At 41.3% G+C, this 22,014-nt stretch overlaps 1 protein-coding gene across 10 annotated transcripts in view; it reads left to right on the top strand.

Annotated features, from left to right (window-relative positions):
* Window positions 1-21,565, top strand: part of LOC116066759 (collagen alpha-1(XVIII) chain-like) — a 78,988-nt gene extending 57,423 nt beyond the window's left edge. For 7 of the 10 annotated variants that reach the window (XM_035998424.1, XM_035998421.1, XM_035998422.1 and 4 more), the window contains 26 exons: window positions 1,238-1,369; window positions 2,308-2,364; window positions 3,459-3,485; window positions 3,771-3,869; window positions 3,990-4,025; window positions 4,584-4,667; window positions 5,361-5,393; window positions 5,506-5,541; window positions 5,636-5,695; window positions 7,613-7,690; window positions 8,731-8,766; window positions 8,886-8,939; window positions 9,524-9,595; window positions 10,814-10,879; window positions 11,971-11,995; window positions 13,329-13,382; window positions 13,492-13,526; window positions 13,619-13,744; window positions 15,861-16,008; window positions 16,104-16,168; window positions 16,560-16,688; window positions 16,773-16,805; window positions 17,510-17,914; window positions 19,367-19,564; window positions 20,192-20,301; window positions 21,312-21,565. In XM_035998424.1, coding sequence (XP_035854317.1) covers window positions 1,238-1,369; window positions 2,308-2,364; window positions 3,459-3,485; window positions 3,771-3,869; window positions 3,990-4,025; window positions 4,584-4,667; window positions 5,361-5,393; window positions 5,506-5,541; window positions 5,636-5,695; window positions 7,613-7,690; window positions 8,731-8,766; window positions 8,886-8,939; window positions 9,524-9,595; window positions 10,814-10,879; window positions 11,971-11,995; window positions 13,329-13,382; window positions 13,492-13,526; window positions 13,619-13,744; window positions 15,861-16,008; window positions 16,104-16,168; window positions 16,560-16,688; window positions 16,773-16,805; window positions 17,510-17,914; window positions 19,367-19,564; window positions 20,192-20,301; window positions 21,312-21,525 — 2,412 coding nt within the window. In that variant the 3' untranslated portion in view covers window positions 21,526-21,565. The remainder of the gene's footprint in view (window positions 1-1,237; window positions 1,370-2,307; window positions 2,365-3,458; window positions 3,486-3,770; window positions 3,870-3,989; window positions 4,026-4,583; window positions 4,668-5,360; window positions 5,394-5,505; window positions 5,542-5,635; window positions 5,696-7,612; window positions 7,691-8,730; window positions 8,767-8,885; window positions 8,940-9,523; window positions 9,596-10,813; window positions 10,880-11,970; window positions 11,996-13,328; window positions 13,383-13,491; window positions 13,527-13,618; window positions 13,745-15,860; window positions 16,009-16,103; window positions 16,169-16,559; window positions 16,689-16,772; window positions 16,806-17,509; window positions 17,915-19,366; window positions 19,565-20,191; window positions 20,302-21,311) is intronic. The other 3 variants (XM_035998416.1, XM_035998420.1, XM_035998417.1) reach the window with 2 other exon arrangements.
* Window positions 21,566-22,014: the final 449 nt, after the last annotated feature.

Here is a 22,014-nt window from a genome sequence, read left to right on the forward strand (position 1 = left end):
AAGAGGTGCTTTACTATCCAGTGCTGTAACTAAGTACATTTACTCCAGTGTGGTACTTGAGTACAAATGTTTGAGGTACTTGTACTTTACTTGAGTCTTTTTCTTTTCATGCCACTTTCGACTTCTACTCCGCTACATTTCATAGAGAAATATTATACTTTTTACTCATCTGACAGCTTTAGTTACTAGTTACTTTACACGTTTACAGAAATTGATATGACTCGTGACAAAAGTTGAAACTGCAAATTTGTCCAAACACGTTTCATTCTGAGCTGCTATCTCTGGGTTTTTTCTGACAAAATCATCAAAAAGTTTTTCAAGGACACAAACTGGTCTCCAAGGCAGAATATTCTCACATGTCAAGCGTTATAAAGTCTTAAATCCAAACTGTCTGTATCGTGTTAAGAAGCCAGAATACGTAGAGGTAGAGGACAGCTGACACAATATTCAGCCCGGAATGAGTCTTTTCTCATATTTTTCCATCTCTTTGGAGATTTCAGAGGAATCTAAAATCATTCATGACCAACTGCCAGTGGTGGAAAGTAACTAAGTACATTTACTCCAGTACTGTACGTGTACAACGTGTGGTACTTGTACTGTACTTGAGTCTTTTCTTTTCATGCCACTTTCTACTTCTACTCCGCTACATTTCAGAGAGAAATATTGTACTTTTTACTCCACTACATTCATCTGTTACAGCTTTAGTTACTAGTTACTTTACACATTAAGATTCCTGCACACAAAACACATGTAGTTTATAAAATCAGATGTTTGATTCTAAAGTAAACTAGCCAACAATATAACGGCTACAAGTCCAGCTGAGATGATCAGACCATTAAACACACAACTGGTTGGATCCTTTACACTTTCTACAATGTTTTAATACTTTAACTACATTTCCCTGATGATACTTACAGACTTTTACTGAAGTAACCTTTTCAATGCAGGACCTTTACTTGTAACAGAGTTTTTCTTACAGTGTGGTATTCGTACTTTTACTGAAGTAAAGGATCTGAATACTTCTTCCACTACGGTTACTTTCACTTTTTCCAAGTGTGACATCTTACTGTATCTGTTTTTGTCGTTGTTAAGACTCCTGCCTGACCCCTGTCTCTATCTCTGCACATGTTTCATGCACGTCACCTTTTTGTCCTCCGTTCCTCGCTTATTCTGCTGCTGTTGCGTTTAGGGTAATCTCACTACCTGCTGATAACAGGAGTGTCTACCTGTGCCTCAGGGTGCTCAGGGTGATCTAGGACTGCCGGGCACATCGGGGCAGATCGGGCTGGCAGGGCTTCCAGGTCCCATGGGACCAGTTGGACCCCCTGGACCCCCCGGGCCACCGGGGCCACCATACGGCGTTGGTCATGTGAGTAAACACACACACACACACACACACACACACACACACACAGGTGCATGGGTTAGGGTTGGGGTTAGAACGCAGCACCAGGGATGGGCACCAGTTCAGTAGGATTAGTCTGCATGCTAGAGGGGTTATAAACCTTGCTACAGAGAGAGTGGGTCCTGTAAGACAGTGTTTCTCAAATGGGGGTCGGTGTTCCCCTAGGGGTACTTTGTGCCAAGAGAAATCTCAATCATTCCCAATCTTGCAGAGACGGAGAGCGTAGGTATATGTAAGGAGATAACATGGACACGGGCTAATTATTGCTAACTAAAATACTAGTTAACATTAGTAATTAAACTTAAACAGCTAATGTAAGTCCAAACTGCCTGAGAGCTTCTCCTGTACTATACGGTAATTCCTCTACTACGCGACAGTAAGTCGCGTGGTCACGACGCAATCGTGAGATACAAGGTAATGGAGCCTTTTATACATTTTCGTGTTTCTTTAGAAATAAACAATGGACAAATAAAGTCTTTAAACGCTTCAGATGTAAAGTTATTCACTGTCAAAGTGACGTCAAAATGAATGGGAGTCAATGGGATGCTAACGGCAGGTGACGGCTTGTTAGCTTAGAATTTCCCCATAGGAGGTACGCTTTCCGGATGCTCTCTTACTCCCTTGCTTCAAACAGCGAGGAGGCTCTCAGGAAGTGATGTTGAAAGTTAACAGCTCAGTGCGTCCGAAAAGATCCACACACTACTGTTTATTTACACAAAAGTACGTTGAACGAGAGTGTAAATGTTGAGTCTGTAGTGCAGAGGAGGAGATTTCGGACGTGACCGCAGTCTTGTCTCAGTCTCAACACACAAGAGATGGTTCTTGGTGATGACTTGGTCTCGGTTTAGGTGGTCTCGACTACAACACTGACCTCTGCTCCTCTCTCCTTACACGGTGACCAGGATGGCTACGAGACGAACAACGGCTGGTCTGGACTCAGTGGCCCACCTGGACCACAGGTATGCACTCACCCATACTCATGAATTTCGTGGCCAATTCTGGTTGGTTTTCTGAAAAGTGACCGCCTCTAAACAGCTGATTAGTTTTAGGAAGAGAGAGAGGTGTTTGAAGTCATTAGAAGTCTTCCTGAAAGAATTTACGCTGAGCTTCACTAGTGTGTTCGCCATTTTGTAGTGGTGTTCGAATTCCCCGCGGTTAATTTCATTCACTATATGAATATAGTCCACTATAAAATACCAACAATGCACAGCCAATTTGAGCGCAAAATACGATGTAGCCTACATTTTACTCCCGTATACCACAATGCAACGCGGTCGTTCCCAAAGGAGAAGAAGAAGAAGAAGCAGCACCCGCGGAAACTGAAAAGGAAAAATGGAGCGGGGCTTTCGCTTCTTAACAGGGGACATTGAACATGCAACATGTATAATATACAGCCTTTAATATAGGGCTGGGCAATATATCGATATCGTGATATGAGACTAGATATCGTCTTAGATTTTGGATATCGTCATATCGTGATATGACATAAGTGTTGTCTTTTCCTGGTTTTAAAGGCTGCATCACAGTAAAGTGATGTACTTTTCTGAACTTACCAGACTGTTCTAGCTGTTCTATTATTTGCCTTTTCCCCACTTAGACATTATATCCATATTACTGATGATTATTTATCTAAAATCTAAGTGTGAAGATATTTTGTTAAAAGCCCCAATTGTCAACCCTAGAATATCGCCGCAATATCGATATTGAGGTATTTGGTCAAGAATATCGTGATAGTTGATTTTCTCCATATCGCCCACCCCTACTTTAATATTCTCCTGAGTGCTCGGTTTGTTTCAGGGACGTATTAGAAGTATTTTAATTTCCATTTGTTTACGTGATGCTGGGCTCGCCCGCCTCCTGACGCAGCGACGATTACAACATTTCTGTGTAGTGTCCGAAATCTGCTTTGGTCGTTCCCTACATAGTTCACTCTAAAATAAACACTATATAGGGAATAGTGAGTGAGTGAATGAATGAGGGAACGGTTTGGAACACAGCTCATGTCTGTACAGTAGACGCCCTGCGTCATGTTTCCATGTGTTCTGTCTTCCAGGGTCCAGCTGGTATGCCAGGGCTGCCTGTAAGTAATACTGCAGAGTTTGCATGTCTTTGTGTCTTTTAATTTCTCAAAATGTCAGCAATTAGTGGCTTTATTGGCTCTCTATAAAAAGCTGTTGTTATTATTATTATTATTATTATTATTATTATTATTAATTGAGGTATACTCTTGAAATCAATCAATCAAGTTGTATCTAAACAAAATAAGATAGATTCAGGCATACTTTTCTGAAGGTTTAATGTAGTTTAACCGCTCCAGTATGAGTAAGAGTATGAGTATTAGTAATGTTGTGTTGTGATTTTCTAGGGTAGGCCAGGTTTGCCCGGTAACCATGGAGACAAAGGATCAGAGGGACCAAGAGGACCTCCCGGGATACCCGGTCTCGACGGGCTCACAGGACAGCCGGTGGGAGGCCAGATGAATTCTGGGATTTTTTTTGTAAATCGAACACCACGAGACTTTTTTACTGTAGTTTAGACACATTAATCATATTCCGTTTTTTTCTTTTCTTTGTGTTCTTTTTAGGGTGAAAGGGGAGACAGAGGAGAGAAAGGAGAGAGGGTGAGTCATGTGCAAAATAAATAAAAGAATATGTACACTGTTTATATGTCAATATATTTTTTAAGCTGTAATGAAAATGATGTTTGGATGGATGTTTGGATGGATGTTTGGATGTTTGGATGGATGGATGGATGGATGGATGGATGGATGGATGGATGGATGGTACTATAAATAAGATTAAAAAAATGAGATAACAAAAGATCAAAATACCAGAAAAATACTTAGACTGTAGAATAATGTACATGTATATACAAGTGTAGAATAACATTTACAACCTACATACATAGTATATATCAAAAACTCACTAAGTTTGATCTACTGAAGTGCAGCAGTGCTTTGAGCTAAATGCTACACCAGCATGCTAACACACTCCCAATGACAGGGCTAACACGCTGACGTTAGCAGGTGTAAAGTTTACCATGTGCGTACCATCGAGGTCATTAGTGTCGCAAACCAAAGTACTTTTTTGTTTTCTCAATATGTGCTGATACATATACTATGTCAGTGTGTGTCCTTCTGTTCTTCTTATGAATGATTTCATGTCCATTTGTATGGCAGGGTCTGCCAGGGCGAGACGGAGTGCTACCTGGACCTCCAGGGCCTCCCGGACCTCCAGGACAAGTCATCTACCAGACGAGCGATGTGAGTCAGACGTCCAGTCCCGCCGTTACCATAGAGATTGAGAACTTAACCCCTCACATGACAGCTTGTCATTTAATCCCTACGGCCGTGTTCACACTTGGCATCTCTGTTGACGAGAAAAAGTTGACTAGGGCGCTTTTGCAGTTAAAAAAGAAGAAGAAGCTGCCTGCGTTTTGGTTCCAAAAGGATTTTTTTTTTTACATATTTTCTCTTTCGTTATATGATTTAGAGGTTCCTGGTACAAAGGATAAGAAAGAGAAAGAAAATAATAATGATAGAAAAGAAAACCACAAGGATTTTGTAAATTAAAAGTAGGATCAGTTAGAACATAGGGGGGAGTTTCACTACACTTCTCCGAAAGAAAAGAAAGAAAGAAAAAAGATGTGCATATACATTCAATTACAACAAAACAAAATTGAACTTTTTTCAGCTTCTAAAAAATGCTCTGAGCTGCAGGAAGAAAAAAACCGTTGGCGGTGGCGTTTAAATAAAAGTGCTCAGGACCTTTTTGGATTATAGGATTATATTGTAAAACAGATGCTGGCATCTTAATAAAAAAGACGCCAAGTGTGAACATAGCCTAAATCACTTGTTGAGATTTCAGCTTGAGTTACTCATATTCACTAACAGCCACTGCCTGCTTAGCCGTTTGTTTGCCTCCACACTAACGGACCTAACTTTGTCTTGCTGTAGTATAATGACCTTTATTGGAGCGAAGGGTTGCAGGTGAGTGGTCCCCTAACTGACCTCACCATAAACCTCTCTAAACTAAAGTTATTTTACTTTACGTTTACAGAGTTTTTGCTCATTTTCTTCATGTGTCATCACTCTTCTTTAGGGAGGAAGTGGTGTTCCGGGTCGAGCAGGATTCCCGGTATGTATCACTGCATCGATATCACACAGATTGGAGAAGTCCAGTCGATATGAGAAAAAGGATGGAAGTCAGGGTGTTATGTGTTTTCATTTAGGGGCCCTCCGGACCAAAAGGAGAAAAGGGAGACTCGGGTCCTCCAGGATATGCACCTAAAGTAAGAAAATCCACAATTGAATTAATTATGTTCTTCTACGTATTTATTATTATTTTTCCATACCCTTTTTTTGCACATTAACTCCTTCCACATTTTTCAACATAGAAACTTCATTCAAACATCAAAATGTACAGCATCATTAGGACATTCCTGCTTCTTTATAAAATGCCCATAACTTTCATACTTTCCGAAATATTCAACGTTTTCGGGGGACATTTTCCCCATTCAAATAAATGGATGGAATTTTCAAATTTGACACAAATTCATACGTTTTCAACTGCTGTCACGGAGAACCACCATTCAAACTTTAAAACGTTCCACCTCTTTCATACATTCTGGGTAGCATCAGCCTTTCAGTATTCAGCATTCACACCGCAGTTTCTTCGGGAATTGCATTCTCTAGTTAATATAGTATTTCACATACTAAAAGATGCACGTTGAATGACTGTGCAGCATTGTACACTGCAAAGATAGATTTGTCGTAACTCTCACAAGAATGTATTTTAATTAGGGCTGTAACGAAATGCGTTACGAAACAAAAATTGCGACGATCCGATCAGATCCACGAACCTTTCCCACTCCCAGAGTTATCCTTCCCGTCCAGATCACAAGATCACATCGCAAGTTGCATTTTAAGCTCCTCTTTTTTCTCTGCGTGTGGAGAGCTACGTGACACATACAACTACCGTATATTGATGAGGACTGGCGAGTCAAATCGGCCGTCCGAGAGTAAACCAGGCAGACACACAGCTGACAACCTGCAGGTGGAGGCGCTGGAGACAGGCTCAGACATACATGCCGCGGGCTGTGGACTTGTCAGTCCCGCAAGCGGTTTCGGGAAAGCGGCTGCATGTGTCCGACAATGCACAGAACATCAACACCGGTACAAGCCTACAGCTGTCAGCAGACACAGAGTGCGGAAAGTGTGTCAAAGCCTCCCGGACAGGTGAAATGGGACTCCGTTTCCTGTGCTTTCTTTTGGAAGGCTGGCTGCCAAAAATTGCACCTCACCAGCTAATTAATTAGCCTGAGTTAAACACTAGCTATCCGTAAACAGAAGGTGGTGTGTGCGCCAGCGTTTGTGTGTCGGCCTGCCCCCACATTTGGCGACAGGCGAGTGTTAATTTTGGACCCTGCACAGTACTGTGAAACAGTAGCCATTTAATTGACTTTGTAAATGTAAGAGAACTTGATTGAAGAAGAATTTTCAACATGCTCGAATCATCTCCAGGAGTTTAGTTGTGTTTGTTTTTCAACAGTATTTTGTTACAAAGAAAACAGTGTCATAGCTTTGGCTATTTATTTTACTTATGTATATTGTTAATAATTTGCATAGTTGTCTTCCAGTTGACCATGCACTTGTTGTCCTTCTGGGTCAACATTAACACTTTTTAAAAAAATATTTTTGGCAAATGTTTTTGTCCCTTTTTTAAAGCACTTTTTTTTCAATGTTTTTGTCACGTTTTTGATGCTATTTTTCACTAACACCAACTTATTACCACTAGTTTTACACTTATTTTTTGGAATATGTATTCTAGTAAATTATACCTAATACGCTTTGAATACCCTAAACCTTGAATACCCTAAACCTAATAAAATTGAATACCCAAAATTCAATGAAAGTAGTGATCAAGTACTTAACGTTTTGGGTAATTTGGTTAAAAAGAAACCCATATTTCTCTTTAAGTAAGATTTGAGAACGGGTCAAATTTGACCCGAGGACAACACAAGGGTTAATATTGTTCTTTGGTGTTCAGTTTATACAGGTTTTTCAAATTCAAAAAATTCTCAAAATCTCTCTTTTTTTCCCTCTCTCTTCCAATCATCTCCCCCCCTTAGTATATGTTAAGAAAATGACCCTTCATTTGTTTTCCTTTTAGCTATCTATTTAGGATGTCTCATTTTTTTTTTTTTCAGGGGGAGAAGGGAGAGCCTGGTATCATCCTGGGGCCTGATGGGAGACCCCAGTACCTCGGTGGTTTGGCAGGACGGCCGGTAAAAACCTTTATGAATGACCAGATAATGAGCCATGAGGATGCATTCACCCATTTTTCTAGCTTTCTCTATGATCCAAGTATTTAAAGGGTAACCCTGTTTTCCTATGTGTTTGTGTTTAAGTGACTGATGAGAACAACAATCTCTGACGTTGGTCCAGTATTAAGCAGGAACGCTGCAGTTGGCAGCGGCGAAACAAGCTGCATTGTAAGTTAATAGGGCTATTGCGCACCTTCAATTTACGTCCACAAAAGTGCTCGTTTTGCCGCTGACAGGCTCAGATTAATATTCTAAGTGTCTGACAACATTATGGAAAGGATTTCTAAGGAGTACGACCTTTCTGTTAAAGAGCAAGATCCTTTTTTTTAAACATAAAAACATTCACGGAATTGTGTTCGCTAAACCCGCCAGACTCAATGTAAATAAACAGTAATTTTAGCATCGTAAAATACACTTCATTGAAAGTTGACAGAAACGAAATAAAACTATGAAAAGTAGTTTTGGATCGTCTTTCCACTTTCCCAACCATCACAACTCTAGTTTTGGTTGAAATAAACACATCGTTTACAGATTTACATGTGAAAATATGTTGGCTCTATACACACTAAATGTGCAGTTTATTTAAATGAAGTCTGGTGGGTTTCGGTGATAGTAAACTCTAAGCTGTTTTTTGTTAAAGATGATTTTACTCTTTAAAAAAAAGAGCTATCTCTGTAGGGATCCTTTCCATAATGTTGTCAGACACTTAGAATAATAATCTGAGCTTGTCAGTGGCAAAATAGAACTTTTAGGTGACGAATTGACGATGCACATTTGCCCTACAGGGTTACATTGCAGCCCGGTTAGCGGCTGCTGATAGCAGCATTCTTGCTCAATACTGGACCAAGTTCAAAGATTATTGTTCCCATCAGTCACTTACACACAAAAACTGGAAAATAGGGTCTAAGTTGGAAAAAAACTAAGTTACCCTTTAAGCGTCTAAATAAATGCTTATTTGCCTAAAATGTCAGTGTTTACAGTACATGTGTATTCGTTTCCAGGGCGATAGTGGACCCCCTGGCCCTGTGGGACCTCCAGTGCGTACCATATTTTCAATTACCACATTTTGGGTGTTTTGCTGATAGAACATAGGCTATAGGAAGCTAGCAGCATCAATTCAGTATAATAAACCTGTATGAATATGTTTTTTCTCCAGGGTCCTCATGGTCCCCCCGGCCATAAGGGAGAGATTGGGTTTCCAGGTAGACCGGTGAGTAGATTTCCTGCTACATTTTTTAAAATCGAGTCTCGATTTTAAAAATGGTGCAAACAAGTCCACACTACCACTAGGAGTCCCTAAAGTAAGATGTGTTTAATTTACACACATATGGGCTTTAATCTTGTTCATATTTTATGTCAAAATGACAATAAACATTATCTATCTATCCATCCATCCATCTATCATCTATCTCATCAACCATCCATCCTTCCATCCATCTATCCATCATCCATCTATCTATCATCCATCCATCTATCATCAATCCATCCATCCATCCATCATCCATCTATCTATCATCTCTCCATCATCCATCTATCATCCATCCATCCATCATCCATCTATCTATCATCTCTCCATCATCCATCTATCATCCATCCATCCATCATCCATCCATCCATCCATCCATCCATCTATCATCCATCCATCCATCCATCCATCCACCTATCATCCATCCATCAATCTATCATCTATCCATCCAAATATCTATCTATCATCCATCCATCCATCCATCCACCCACCTATCATCCATCCATCTATCATCCATCCATGAGTCTGAATGTTGTGTTTTATTGTAGGGTCGACCCGGGCTGAACGGCGCCAGAGGAGAGAAGGGAGACTCAGGCACTGGATCTGGATATGGTTACCCTGTGAGTATCACACATGTTGTCTTATTTTTCCATTCAACGTAAGTCACCAGTAGGCCTGTAACAGTTACTACATAATTGTCTAATTGCAATATTTCTTTACATAATCACAGTTTCTTTGTTCAACCGCAGTTAATTACTAACATAATCTAAGTCGCCAATGCTGTTGATGGTAATTGTTGATTTTGTTTGGACATGCCAAATTGTAATTATATAAGTTATGTGTTGGTCGGACCGTTGAGCTAAAGCTATGCTTTTTGTTTGCTGTTGGCACTCGTCCCTATACACGTTCAGAGCAACTAAAAGGACGAAAGGGGGGGAAACGGTTAGAAATAAACGCAAGTACAGAAGCAGTGACTATTTTGACACAGTTTTGCCAATAGTGATAACCAATCATCTGTTTTTCGTTAATGATCAATGATTTGTTTTTCAGTGATGAGGATACATTTTCTATTGTCAATTTTATGTTCATCTAAGAAAGAAAATACGTTTTATGATAATAAAGAGGTATTGTTTACTTCATAGGCTGTGCATTTGTGTTACTACATTATCTGGGTCACATGACAGAGATATATAACCAAAAGATGTCTCCTATGATTCATTCAAAACTATAATTTGTTTGAAAAAGTAATAAATAAATATTGACTGAAAGAGATATTAGATATTATTATTATATTGTTAACCGCAATTAATTGTGCGGAACATTCTGAATTGTTACAGCTCTAGTCACCAGAGCTTGAATGTAAGTCAGTTAGTTAGCTCCTAAAACTAATTTTTACAAGATGGCCTACACTAAACTACTGTATGTCTTCTCTTCCATTCTCACAACACTGCATATTTCCTCTTTTTGCTATTTATTTATGGTTTTATTTGAATCACACTGTCACGTATTTAAATTATGCTTGATTTGTATTATCCTTTTAGTGTTTTTAGATACGATGCCATACATGTTTCTGTTATTGACATTGTATCTTTCATCTTGTATCTTTCACTGTTTTATGAAGTGCTGCTTGTTCTAATTTTGGGGTCGGACGGGGGGGCTTGCATGGGTTTCTGATTCCTAATTCATATCCTGTAAATCTTTTTGATCTGGAAAGCACTTGTGCGTGATGCTTGAAAAGTGCTATATAAATACAATTAGTATTATTAGTCCGGTTTGCTTCTCAGCTTTATGATCAGGCCATCCACATGCAGTAACCAATATTTGTTGCTTTGTGCCAGGGTCCTCCAGGTCCACCGGGCCCCCCTGGACCTCCCGGACCCTCTGTTCCCAGCGACAGACTCGGAGTGAGTCCAGACACGAAAACATTTAGTGCTTTTGCAGTTGTGTGTCCAATTCAGTTAGGATGTTTTGGGAAAGATATGATTCATTTATTTATAGGTTTCTTATCTAATGCCTGTCCAGTTAAAGCTGTAGTGCGTAACTTTTTGATATTAATGAACGTCCGTTACATTCAAGCCATTGCCAGATGAGTTGCTACAAAGCTAATTAAGACCATCAGCTCCACACAACTCTCTGTGTTTCGAGTGAAGATAATGACCTCTTCTGAAGAGTCCATCATGTTTTTTTTTAATCCTCCGTGTCCTCCTTGGCTACTAGCAACTGCATTGAGGAGGATAAAATTTACTTATCAAAATTAACCAAAGACAAATTATCAGTAGTGGCCGATAGAGGCCTTCTGGCATTTGCCCAAATTCCGGATGACCAGTCGGTCACTGATCATGTGGACGCACCGACAGTGTTGTTGTCATTACTTAGAATTCCTCATGGGGGTGACAGAAACTACGCACTATAGCTTTATGAAAAAAACCAAAATGTTCATGCATTGAAATAAGATGTAAAACTGCACAAAAAATCTTGGATTAATTCAGGGAAATTCTCTAAAACATGGATTATTTATACTTTATTTTAATATGAATTGAAGTTGACTGTTTGGGTGGGAAATTAGATTAGTAGATGACATTTTCAGTCATGCTTTTAAGATACTTAAATCAGTGTTTTCCCTCGGTTTGTGGAAGACTCAGGTGCACGTATTTGGCGGGTCCTCCCTCAAACAAATGTTATGTTTTACATAGATATTCTTTGTAATTTGCCATCATTTTGTAGCATTATTATCATCATATCTGTGTCTAAAATGTTGACAGATAAATGAATTACACTCAAAAAGCTTAAAGACCAAACTTGCTAAAGAAGTCCAAATACAATCATTAGATCTGAGAAACGTCAGTTAGTTATGATGCTCACATTGATTTTTGTATATGAATTTGGCTAAGGTGTTGCCTTGCTCGGGTGCTGCTCCAAAGCCATTTAATGGTGGGGAAAACACTGCTTAAATGTTACTACTTCTGGATGATAATCCTTGTTTTTATCATTTCAGGGATTGGACTCCAGATATTACCAAGGTAAATTCACTTCATAGTATTTTTTTTTTGTAGTATTTATTAGGATAACCCCTTGAGATGAATCATCTGATTTCCGAGGGGGTCCTTAAGACAAATATACAGAAAATACAAAATACAATCACACAAACACACAGCATTCCCAAAGCCTAACTACTCCAACATCGACTGATCCCCCCCCCCATAAAAAAAATAACAATAAAAAAAGTATTTAAAAGTATTTACAATATATTCACAAACAAATTGTGTCATGTCAAGTTAGAAGCAACAGTACCATGAGTGAAAGAAAAGTTAAAAGGAATAGTTTGACAGGTATTTGTTTTCTTACAGAGAGTTAGATGAGAATATTGACTCAAATATGAAGCTGGAGCCAGCAGCCGGTTAGCTTAGTTTAGCTTAGCATAAAGCTACAAGCTGCAAACTCTCTGGGCGTGTGTCAACTTCTGAAGCCACGTTCACATTGCTACGTTTTGGTTTTTAAGCGTTACGTTTTGAGCCCAAAGTGATCTCGGTGCACACAAGTGTTCTTATCTCCAGTAGTAGTTTAATCTAACACGCTCAAAGCTCATATCTCATCAACATTCTGGTATAAACTGGGCATAAACAGGAGACAGCGTGGAGACTCCGCCCACTGCTGAGTATTTGCCATGGTAACGTCAGTAGCTTAGTCTCAGTGAACGAGACCGCGTCACTTAGTCATTCGGCGAAACGTTGGCGTCAGTGTCGGTGTTGCCAAAGGTCTCCGTTTGCGGCCGTTGAGACTGCAACACAACCCCGCAGATTCCAATCCAAAACGGGTCAGAAGTGTTTCCAAATGTCTCCGGTTTAGGGGCTCGGAAACACCAGAGCAGGGGGAATGAGAGGGGGAAATGCCAGAGCAGGGGGAATGAGAGGGGGAAACGTAGCAGAAGATATTCCTTTTTAAACCAAAAAGTAGCAACATAAATGTAGCCTTTGTCTCAGAGTCGGTAAATCTGCCAAATTATGCTTTGAGTGTCACGCATCTCTCTCACGGTAAAGCAGTGCCGAGTGCATTTCCAAGTCACACATAACCACTTTTCATCCTCAAGCTCGGCGACGTCTTTCCCTTCTTTCTTTCTCTTTCACAAAACTGCCGATTTCACTTTACCCCGTCTTAGCCAACATACTTCTGTATGTTCTTGCAAACCGTCTCCTTGGTTTGGCGCACAACTAGGCCAAAATCTATTTATGAACCCAAATGGAGTTTGACACGTGAACTATTCCTTTTTTAAAGGTTTTAACAATTTCCCTCGGTACAAATAAAGTTTTATCCCATCTTAACGTAACACATTGTTGCTGTGCTTCTCGTTTACAGCTCTTAAAGGAGAGAAAGGCGATCGTGGACTACCAGGGACACTTGAAATCCAAGGTAGCACCACTTTGTCTGTGCACATGTGTGCCGAAGAAGCTGAAAAATAAATTTTTTATATTTTCAGTGTGTACAAACTCAAAGCAAAGGCATTTTGTTTCTGTTCCAGGCGCAGGGAGAACCTTTGACATTTACACGTTAAGGGTAAGCCTCAACTCAATGTAGTTTGTAGTTCTACTATTAGCATTAGTATGATTTTTGTTGAAATGTCTGGGATGTTTCTTTAATGTGTCCAGAATGAGTTGAAAGGTGAAACGGGCAGCCCGGGCTACAAAGGAGAGAAAGGAGAACCGGGCGGAGGATATTACGATCCCCGCTACGGAGTGAGCGGAGTCGGAGCCCCAGGAGCGCCTGGACCTCCTGTAAGATCACACTAACCATGTTTCCATCCACACGTTTTTCAAAAATATCGAAGTTTGTTTTCATCTGATTCAGCTCGTGCGATAGATGCTGATGGAAACAGTACTTGCTGAATAAATAATGAGTTGCGATCACGTCTTAGGTCATTTTATGGTCGCAACCCGCCACAAAACGAAGAAGAAGTTTTAGGTCATATCCGGATTCTTTGCAGATACGGCAGGTGTCAAACAAAGACAGATACAAGTGGACGAACAAGGAGACGACAGACTTTAAATTTATGAGCGAAATATAACGGCTATTTTAGATAGCAAAAATCTAAGAAATGCCATAATGTATCTGCATCACCATAGAGATGTTTTGATAGCGCCGTTGTCTTATCATAGCTTGATATGTCGCTTGCACATAAGCACTATTACAACTTGTGCAACATTCATCATTTGTAGGTAGACGGCGCGATCCATTTTGGCGGGCAGACTTTGTTCGCAAATGGTAGCTTGAATGTTGTGCGATTCAGTGAAAAAATAATGAATGAAAACACATTAACCCTTGTGTTGTCTTCCCGTTGACCATGCAACTTGTTGTACTCCCACGTAAAAAATTTAAATTTGTTTTTTCAAGATTCCCTTTTTTTTCCACTACCACCGTATTCACCACTAACATCAACTTATTACTGCTAGTTCTACACTTTTTTTGGAATTCATAATCAATAAACCTCATTTATATGAAATTATACCTCATTTTTTTTGTTAAAAAAATCTGAAATGATGAACTATTTTGATAAATAGTTACGATTTAGTGGATTTTGTAAGTTTATTTGATTAGGACAATGCACATTAATCAACATTTCTGTAAATGCGCCAGTGTTAGCCAGTCGGCTAATTCTCAACTGGATAATCACAGACTGTCACAGTTTAGTCAGGATACTGTTTAGAAAGCGAGAGATTTCGTAGTTTGTTCAAATGCTATAAAAATTCAATCAATCAATCAATCAATCAATCAACATTTATTTATATAGCACTTTACAGTAACCAACAGGTATCCAAAGTGCTTAACATCAGAATCAAGACTAAAACACACATCATGTAACATATCATACAATAAAAAGAATGACACATAGAAACAATAAAGTCAGAAGAGGTTGCATATAAATAGGAGAAGGAAATTGTCACACCACTACTATGTATTAAAAGCCTTTCTAAACAGATAAGTCTTGAGTTTAGACCTAAAAAGAGCTACATCTGTAGTCGTCCGAATTTCAGGGGGTAATTTGTCTCGGGGCAGCAACTGCAAAAGCCTGATCACCCCCCCGTTTGTACTTTGACCTTGGGACTTCTAAAACCAGCTGATTTGAGGACCGCAAGGACCGGTTGTGCTCACGCAGGGTTAAGATCTCGGACAAATACTCCGGGGCCAGGCCGTTTAAGGCCTTGAAAACAAACAATAAAATCTTAAAATCGATTCTAAAATGCACAGGGAGCCAATGAAGGGTGTAGAGAACGGGAGTGATGTGTGCGCGTCTAGATGTGTTAGTTAAAAAGCGAGCAGCAGCATTTTGTACAAGTTGAAGTCGTGAGATGGAGGTCTGATTCAGACCAACATAGAGAGCATTACAGTAATCCAACCTTGAACTAATAAAAGCATGAATCGCCTTTTCTAGATCATGCCTGTTAAGGACTTGAATAGGTGTTGAATAAAACACCCCAAATTCAATGAAAGTAGTGAACTGATCCATGCGATGAGCGTTGTATGTAACCATCCGTGTAATTTTTGGGGCAGTTTGGTTGAAAGAGACCCAAATTTCTGATGTGGAAACTTTGAAAACGGGTCAAATTTCACCCGAGGACAACAGAAGGGTTAAAATGTCTCAAATCTATCCGATGTACCAACATGATCGCAAAACAGCACGTGACGTCATTACTCACAGGTTTTTTTATTCGCTTCAAAGCCGTCGGATGGAAACAAGACTTTCGCCGGCTTTATTCACATGAATGCTTATAGCGAAACTTCAGATAATTTGATTGACAAGTGGATGGAAACATCTATTGTCAAAAACATAACACTTTACGGAGTCAGTTTAGGGTCAAAGAAATCCAAATCTTTCTGTCCTTGTCCCATCAGGGCCCAAGAGGCGACTCAATCGTTGGGCCACCCGGCCCCCAGGGGCCACCTGGTCAACCAGGAAGAGGCTACGACGGGCAACCTGGGCCACCGGGGCCGCCTGGACCTCCAGGAGCATCCTTACCTGGAAGTTACAGGGGCACACAGAGTGAGTTATAATCATAAACACACACACACACACACACACACACATATTCAAGATCATGTCTGATTTCAGTGATGTGACCGTCTTTTGAACGGCAGCTATCAATATTCCCGGACCACCGGGACCACCTGGAGTGCCTGGACTACCTGGACAGTCATCAGGGGTGAGAAAACTTGTTCCCCGTCAGATTTGTCTTTATTTCGTCATTATCTAACAATATTTTTAAAGTATGGGGTGGCACAGTAGGGACCAATAATCGGGGCATTTTTTCAGAATACAGCATAGAAGATCTGCTTAGAAATATAGGAAATACTGGATAGGATAGAACAACACAATGTAATTCTGCTAAATAAAACGTCACAAGAGAAGAAAAAAGATGAGACGAGAAAACAGAGATGCTTCCACTTTAAAAACCTGCAGAAAACCGAGACGGTGCCACCCTTAGCCTCCCCCTTCTAGCCCCACTCCTGAATACAAATGCCACTGTCATATTAGCTGTAGGGCAAAAGTAGCCCCCCTGGCTTGGTTTACTTTGAGTGTTTTTGTGTGCGTAGGTGACGGTGTTTAGGTCTTATGACACCATGGCAGCCATCGCTAGGAGACAGCCTGAGGGCTCTCTGGTGTACATCATTGAGCAAACAGATCTCTACTTACGGGTCCGAGATGGAATTCGTCAAGTCCAGGTAAAATACGCAGCGATGTTATGATGATAAATGACAAGATAAAAATAGTTCCACGTATACTAATTGTTGTCTCCTTTTATTCAGCTTGGCAACTACATTGCTTTACCCAGTGAGGATGTGAGTGTTATTTTCTTTTTTTATCTTCTGTTGGTTCAACCTGGACCCTATTTTCCCATGTTTTTTTTTTCTAAGTGACTGATGGGAACAATAATCTTTGAAATCTCTGATGTCACCAGACTCCTTGTATATAAACAGTAATTTTAGCATCGTAAAATACACTTCATTCAAAGTCAACAGAAACAAAATAAAAGTATGAAAAGCCGTCTTGGGTCGTCTTTCCGCTTTTCCAACCATCACAACTCTAGTTTTGGTTGAAGCAAACACATAGTTTATAGATTTACATGTGAAAATATATTGGCTCTATACACGCTAAAAGCGCTGTTTATTTAAATGGAGTCTGGTGGGTTTAGCGATAGCGACTTTAGAGCGGTTTCTGGTTAAACAGAGAGGATTTAACTCTTTTAAAAAAGGTCTATCTCTGTAGGGATCCTTACCATGATGTTGTCAGACACTTAGAATAATAATCTGATCCTGTGAGTGGCTTTTAGTGGACGAAATTAACGATGCACATTTGCCCCATAGGGTTACATTGCAGCCCGGTTCACGGCTGCTGGTCACAGCGTTCTCGCTTAATACTAAACCAATGTTGAAGATTGTTGTTCCCATCAGTCACTTACACACAAAAACACAGGAAAATAGGGTCCCCTTTAAGAACATACAGTGTTCCCTGTTTTCATACATATCATGCACATTATTTTCAGGGTAATGACGTTGCAGCTGTGGAGCCCCCACCAGTCATCCCCTACTCCCCAGACCACCACTCCAACACCGACAGCTCCGGCCACGGCTCCCAAAGGCCTCCTGAGAGTCCGGTCCACCCGGGCTCTGGGCATCCGTCACGCCCTGACCCCAGATACCCAACCCACCCTGATCCCCGATACCAACCTGACGCGCGGTATCAGCCCGATCCTCGGTTCCCAGCACCCACAGATCCCAGGTTTCCAAGCTACTCCGAACGGGTAAATCAACCAGACGGTAGGTATTCTGTCCATACGGCACCGGAACACCCTGCATACCCGGACGCTCGCTACCCAGTCACCCCTCAGCGAAGACCACCTCCTCCCGTGCCCCAGACTCCAGTCCACCATCACACCTCAGGTCCCGCGGTAAGAGAGGACACTTCTTCTTTTTTTGCTGTTGTGATTAACAATTTTTATTTTATTTTTTTAACAACATACAACTTTCATTCAACTCAACGCAACATGAACACAACCCCCCACCTTCCGTCGTCACCACCCACCCAGACAGAAATCAAGAAAAGATGACACGGTAACTACAATATTCAAGACCATTCGACAAAATAGTAACAAAATAGACAATAAACCAAACATATGTATAAATGACAACCCCATAAGCCCATCATACACGTCTCTCCCCAGCACAAAGCTTCTTAGGAGCCCTCTAGAAAGTTCAGCTACTTTTCCCATGTTCTAGTGTAGACATCCAATCTGGCAAACTGTTTATAAGACATCTTTTCAAACGCTACCACCCTAGCCGTCTCACAAGCCCACTCCTGGATTGAAGGCGGCACCCCTTCATTCTTCCATCCTCTTAAAATAATCTGTCTGGCTATCATTAAACTAGTCTGGACTAGAGCTTAGATTCTCTGCCCGAGCCCGTGGGCCGGGTCAGGCTGATATTTCCGGCCACTATCCTTGGGCCGGGCCCTTGATCAAGCTTTTGTGTTTTTTTTAATCATTACTTTATTAGCCTAATTGGGTGGGGAGAAAGCTATGCCTCTTTAGCTTCTCCCGTAGCTCTGGTTATATGTCCTGCACTGACTTGAGTATGAGGTAAACTGTGCTAAATTGTGCCTCCCCCCCTCTGTAGCACTGTCTTCCTTAATTGCGCAACCAGGCCAGATTGTTTCCGATATCTCACGAGTCCTTTAGCAGCAGATATGGTCTCTCCTATATCTGGTGCGTTGTCGGCCAGCGTGTTGGCATGCAGACCGTGGCGAAGAACGGTATTAATTAGGTGATCGAGACAAGAAAGTCTCCGTTATGGTTCCAGGGCTTTGATTATGTTGCTGCCTTGTAACAACCCACACTATTCCATTCCATTCTGAATAACCATTACTATTCAAACAACTCTGAATTGTAGTTGAGAACGTCAGTTATAACGGCCCACGGATTCAAAAATTGTCGGGTTTAAATCGGGCTCTGGCTCATAATTACAGTTAATGTGTCGGGCCGGACCGGGCTCGGACACAACGTGCACGGGCTTGGGTAGGGTCAGGCTTGATTTTTTTAGGCTCGATCTAAGCTTTAGTCTGGACCCAGCTTCTTATATGCTTATCCATCCCGCTTAGGATCGACCCATCTCCCAGAACAAATAATCTCATGCTGAATGGAACCTGGGTCCCTGCCAGCAGACATAAATTATCATGTATCCCGGTCCAAAACTCCTGGACCTTATCACAGGACCACAGGACATGAAGTAATTGGCCGTCCTCTGTCTTACACTTCCGGAGAGACCCCTTCTAAACCATCGCACTCACATCTCTGCTCCAGAGTTTAAATGAAATATTAATACGGAGCGTGTTGGTGTTTCCCCAGCTCCACCTGATCGCCCTGAACGTCCCTCAGACGGGCGGGATGCGGGGCATCCGTGGCGCAGACTACCAGTGCTTCACTCAGGCTCAGGCCATCGGGATGAAGGGAACTTTCCGGGCCTTCCTGTCCGCCAAACTCCAGGATCTTCACAGCATCGTCCGCAGGGCCGACAGAGACCGTTTCCCAATAGTCAACCTGAAGGTAGCCATTTGAAGGAACAGTTTAGACATTTTGGTAAATGGCTTTTCTTGCAAAGAGTCCGATTAAAAGACCTCATGTCTGTACGGTAAATATGAAGCTACAACAAGCGGCTGCTTAGCTTAGCTTAGCACAAATACTGAAAACGGGGGAAACAGCTCGCCTGGCTCTGTCCAAAGGCAACAAAATCTGCTGACCAGCCTCTTAGAATTTAGGTGACAATAGTGGTGTTAAGAACCATAGTTGATCCGTGGTCCGTACGGATCAACACTCACGGTTCGGAACACATGTGAACTGCGGATTAATTGCAAAGTTTAACAATAATAGTAGTGTGAAATAAATGAATTTCTGTCCCTGTTACTTAAAGTAAGGCTGATAAATCTCTAGGGTTGCAGTGAAAAGATCCAGGCAACGCAATTTTCTGTTCACGTGAACGGAGCATGTTAAAAGTAGTCGATAGAGCCGGCTACAGCTCCATTGTATCAGCGGCAGTTGGTAGTTGAGTTATCCGAGAATAGGGGACTTAGAGCCGGGGTTGGGTACCGAACCCCGGTGCTAATACGGCACTGGTGCCTAAAAGACCGATGTCTACTGATCGTTGTACTGATTGTGTCGTCTCACCTTTGTCAGGACGAGGTTCTGTTCGACAGCTGGGAAGCCATCTTCAGTGGCGGCAGGATGAAGGACAACGTGCCGATCTACTCCTTTGATGGAAAAAACGTTCTCAGTGACAGCACATGGTGAGCCAAATGACCGATGAATATATAACAGACTTAGTTAAAAACTGACTGACTAACAACTAGGATTGGGCATCGAGAACCGGTTCCAACTTGGAATCGTTTAAAAAGTTACTATTCCAATGGAATCTTTTTTTTTATTGGAACCGTTTGGAAGAAATTTTGTTTCGAATCCGATCATCGATTCCAAATTTAACTTTTGGTTTCCGTAGCGGCCACCTTCCAGCAGGCGCTTGTTGTGTTGCAGCCACGGAGCACAGTAAGCGGCATTCTAGTGTGGCTTTATTTTAAGTTGAAAAAGCCCAAAAACTCTTTATCACCATTATATCAAAGTAAAATGTTCCTCTTATCTGTGAAATAAGCATGTGACCCGTTTCAACTCCACCCCTCAACCTTCTCCTCGGGTCTAATTTGACCCATTTTCAAGAAGTTTCTATATCAGACATTTGGGGTTTACCTCAACAAAATTGTCAAACAAAAAACGTGGATGGTTCCCTACAGCGCTCTTCACAGATCAAACGATCAGTTCACTATTTTCATTGAATTAGGGTGTTTTATTCAATTTTATAGCATTTGAATTTTTTTTTATAAAAACGTTGAAAAAAGTGATTAAAAACTTGAAAAATGTCCAAAAAAAATGGCAAGGAAAATGACAAACGTTGAAAAATGTGTCAAATGTCCAAAAAATGAAGCAAAAAAATCAAAGTAACAAAAAAGCTTGGAACATAAAGTGACAAAAGTGTCTAAAAAGACGACCAAAACTTAGAATTTTTTCATTTTTATTAAACCCAGAAAAACAACAAGTTGTATGGTCGACGGGTAGACAGCACAAGGCTTAAGAAAATCAGAATCGAGAATCGATAAGAAACGGAATCGAAATGAAGAATCGGAATTTGAATCCGAATTGTTGAATCAAAAACAATGCCCAGCCCTACTAACAATGGAAAAAAACAAAAAAACAAAAGTATGCGTTAAAAAGTCTATTCATGCCGCTCTTCCTGTTCCCCCCCCAGGCCAGATAAGATGATGTGGCACGGGTCGACCGGCGGCGGGCAGGCGCACGCTGACAGCTACTGCGAGATGTGGCGCGTGGGCGAGCGGGCGCTGAGCGGCATGGCTTCGTCGCTGCAGAGCGGCAGCCTGCTCCAGCAGAGCTCAAGCAGCTGCTCCAACTCCTACGCCGTGCTGTGCATCGAGAACAGCTACGTCGGCCACGCCAAGAGATAGACACACACACACACACACACACATGCACACACACACACACTGGACAAAGGGAAATCCCAAATTTTTGCTTTTGTCCTCACATACTTTTCTATCTATTGTAAATACGTTTTTTTCCTTAGGAATAATTAGTTTATGTTTGTTTATGTTGGTGCTACACAGGATTATACCACATGTTGGACCTAAATTAAGCTCAGGTGACGTACAGCAAAGGGCCGTCCACACCAAGATCGATGACTGTAAGCATAACTATAGTCAATATCGACGACGATTCCTTCCGGGATGGCTCCGGTGCCGCCGGAAGAACTGCCGGATGTCCTTCTTTTCTGGCCGGATGTCCGTTACCTTCCTCTTTCTTTGTGTTGGCGTTCTAACCTCCGGTGGATTTGTGAGGACTATGGTTAACTGCTCCTCAGATCTCTGCAGGGTAAATCCAGACAGCTAGCTAGACTATCTGTCCAATCTGAGCTTTCTGTCGCACGACTAAAACTA

Source organism: Sander lucioperca, chromosome 24, assembly GCF_008315115.2.
Source record: "Sander lucioperca isolate FBNREF2018 chromosome 24, SLUC_FBN_1.2, whole genome shotgun sequence".
Lineage (NCBI taxonomy): Eukaryota > Metazoa > Chordata > Actinopteri > Perciformes > Percidae > Sander > Sander lucioperca.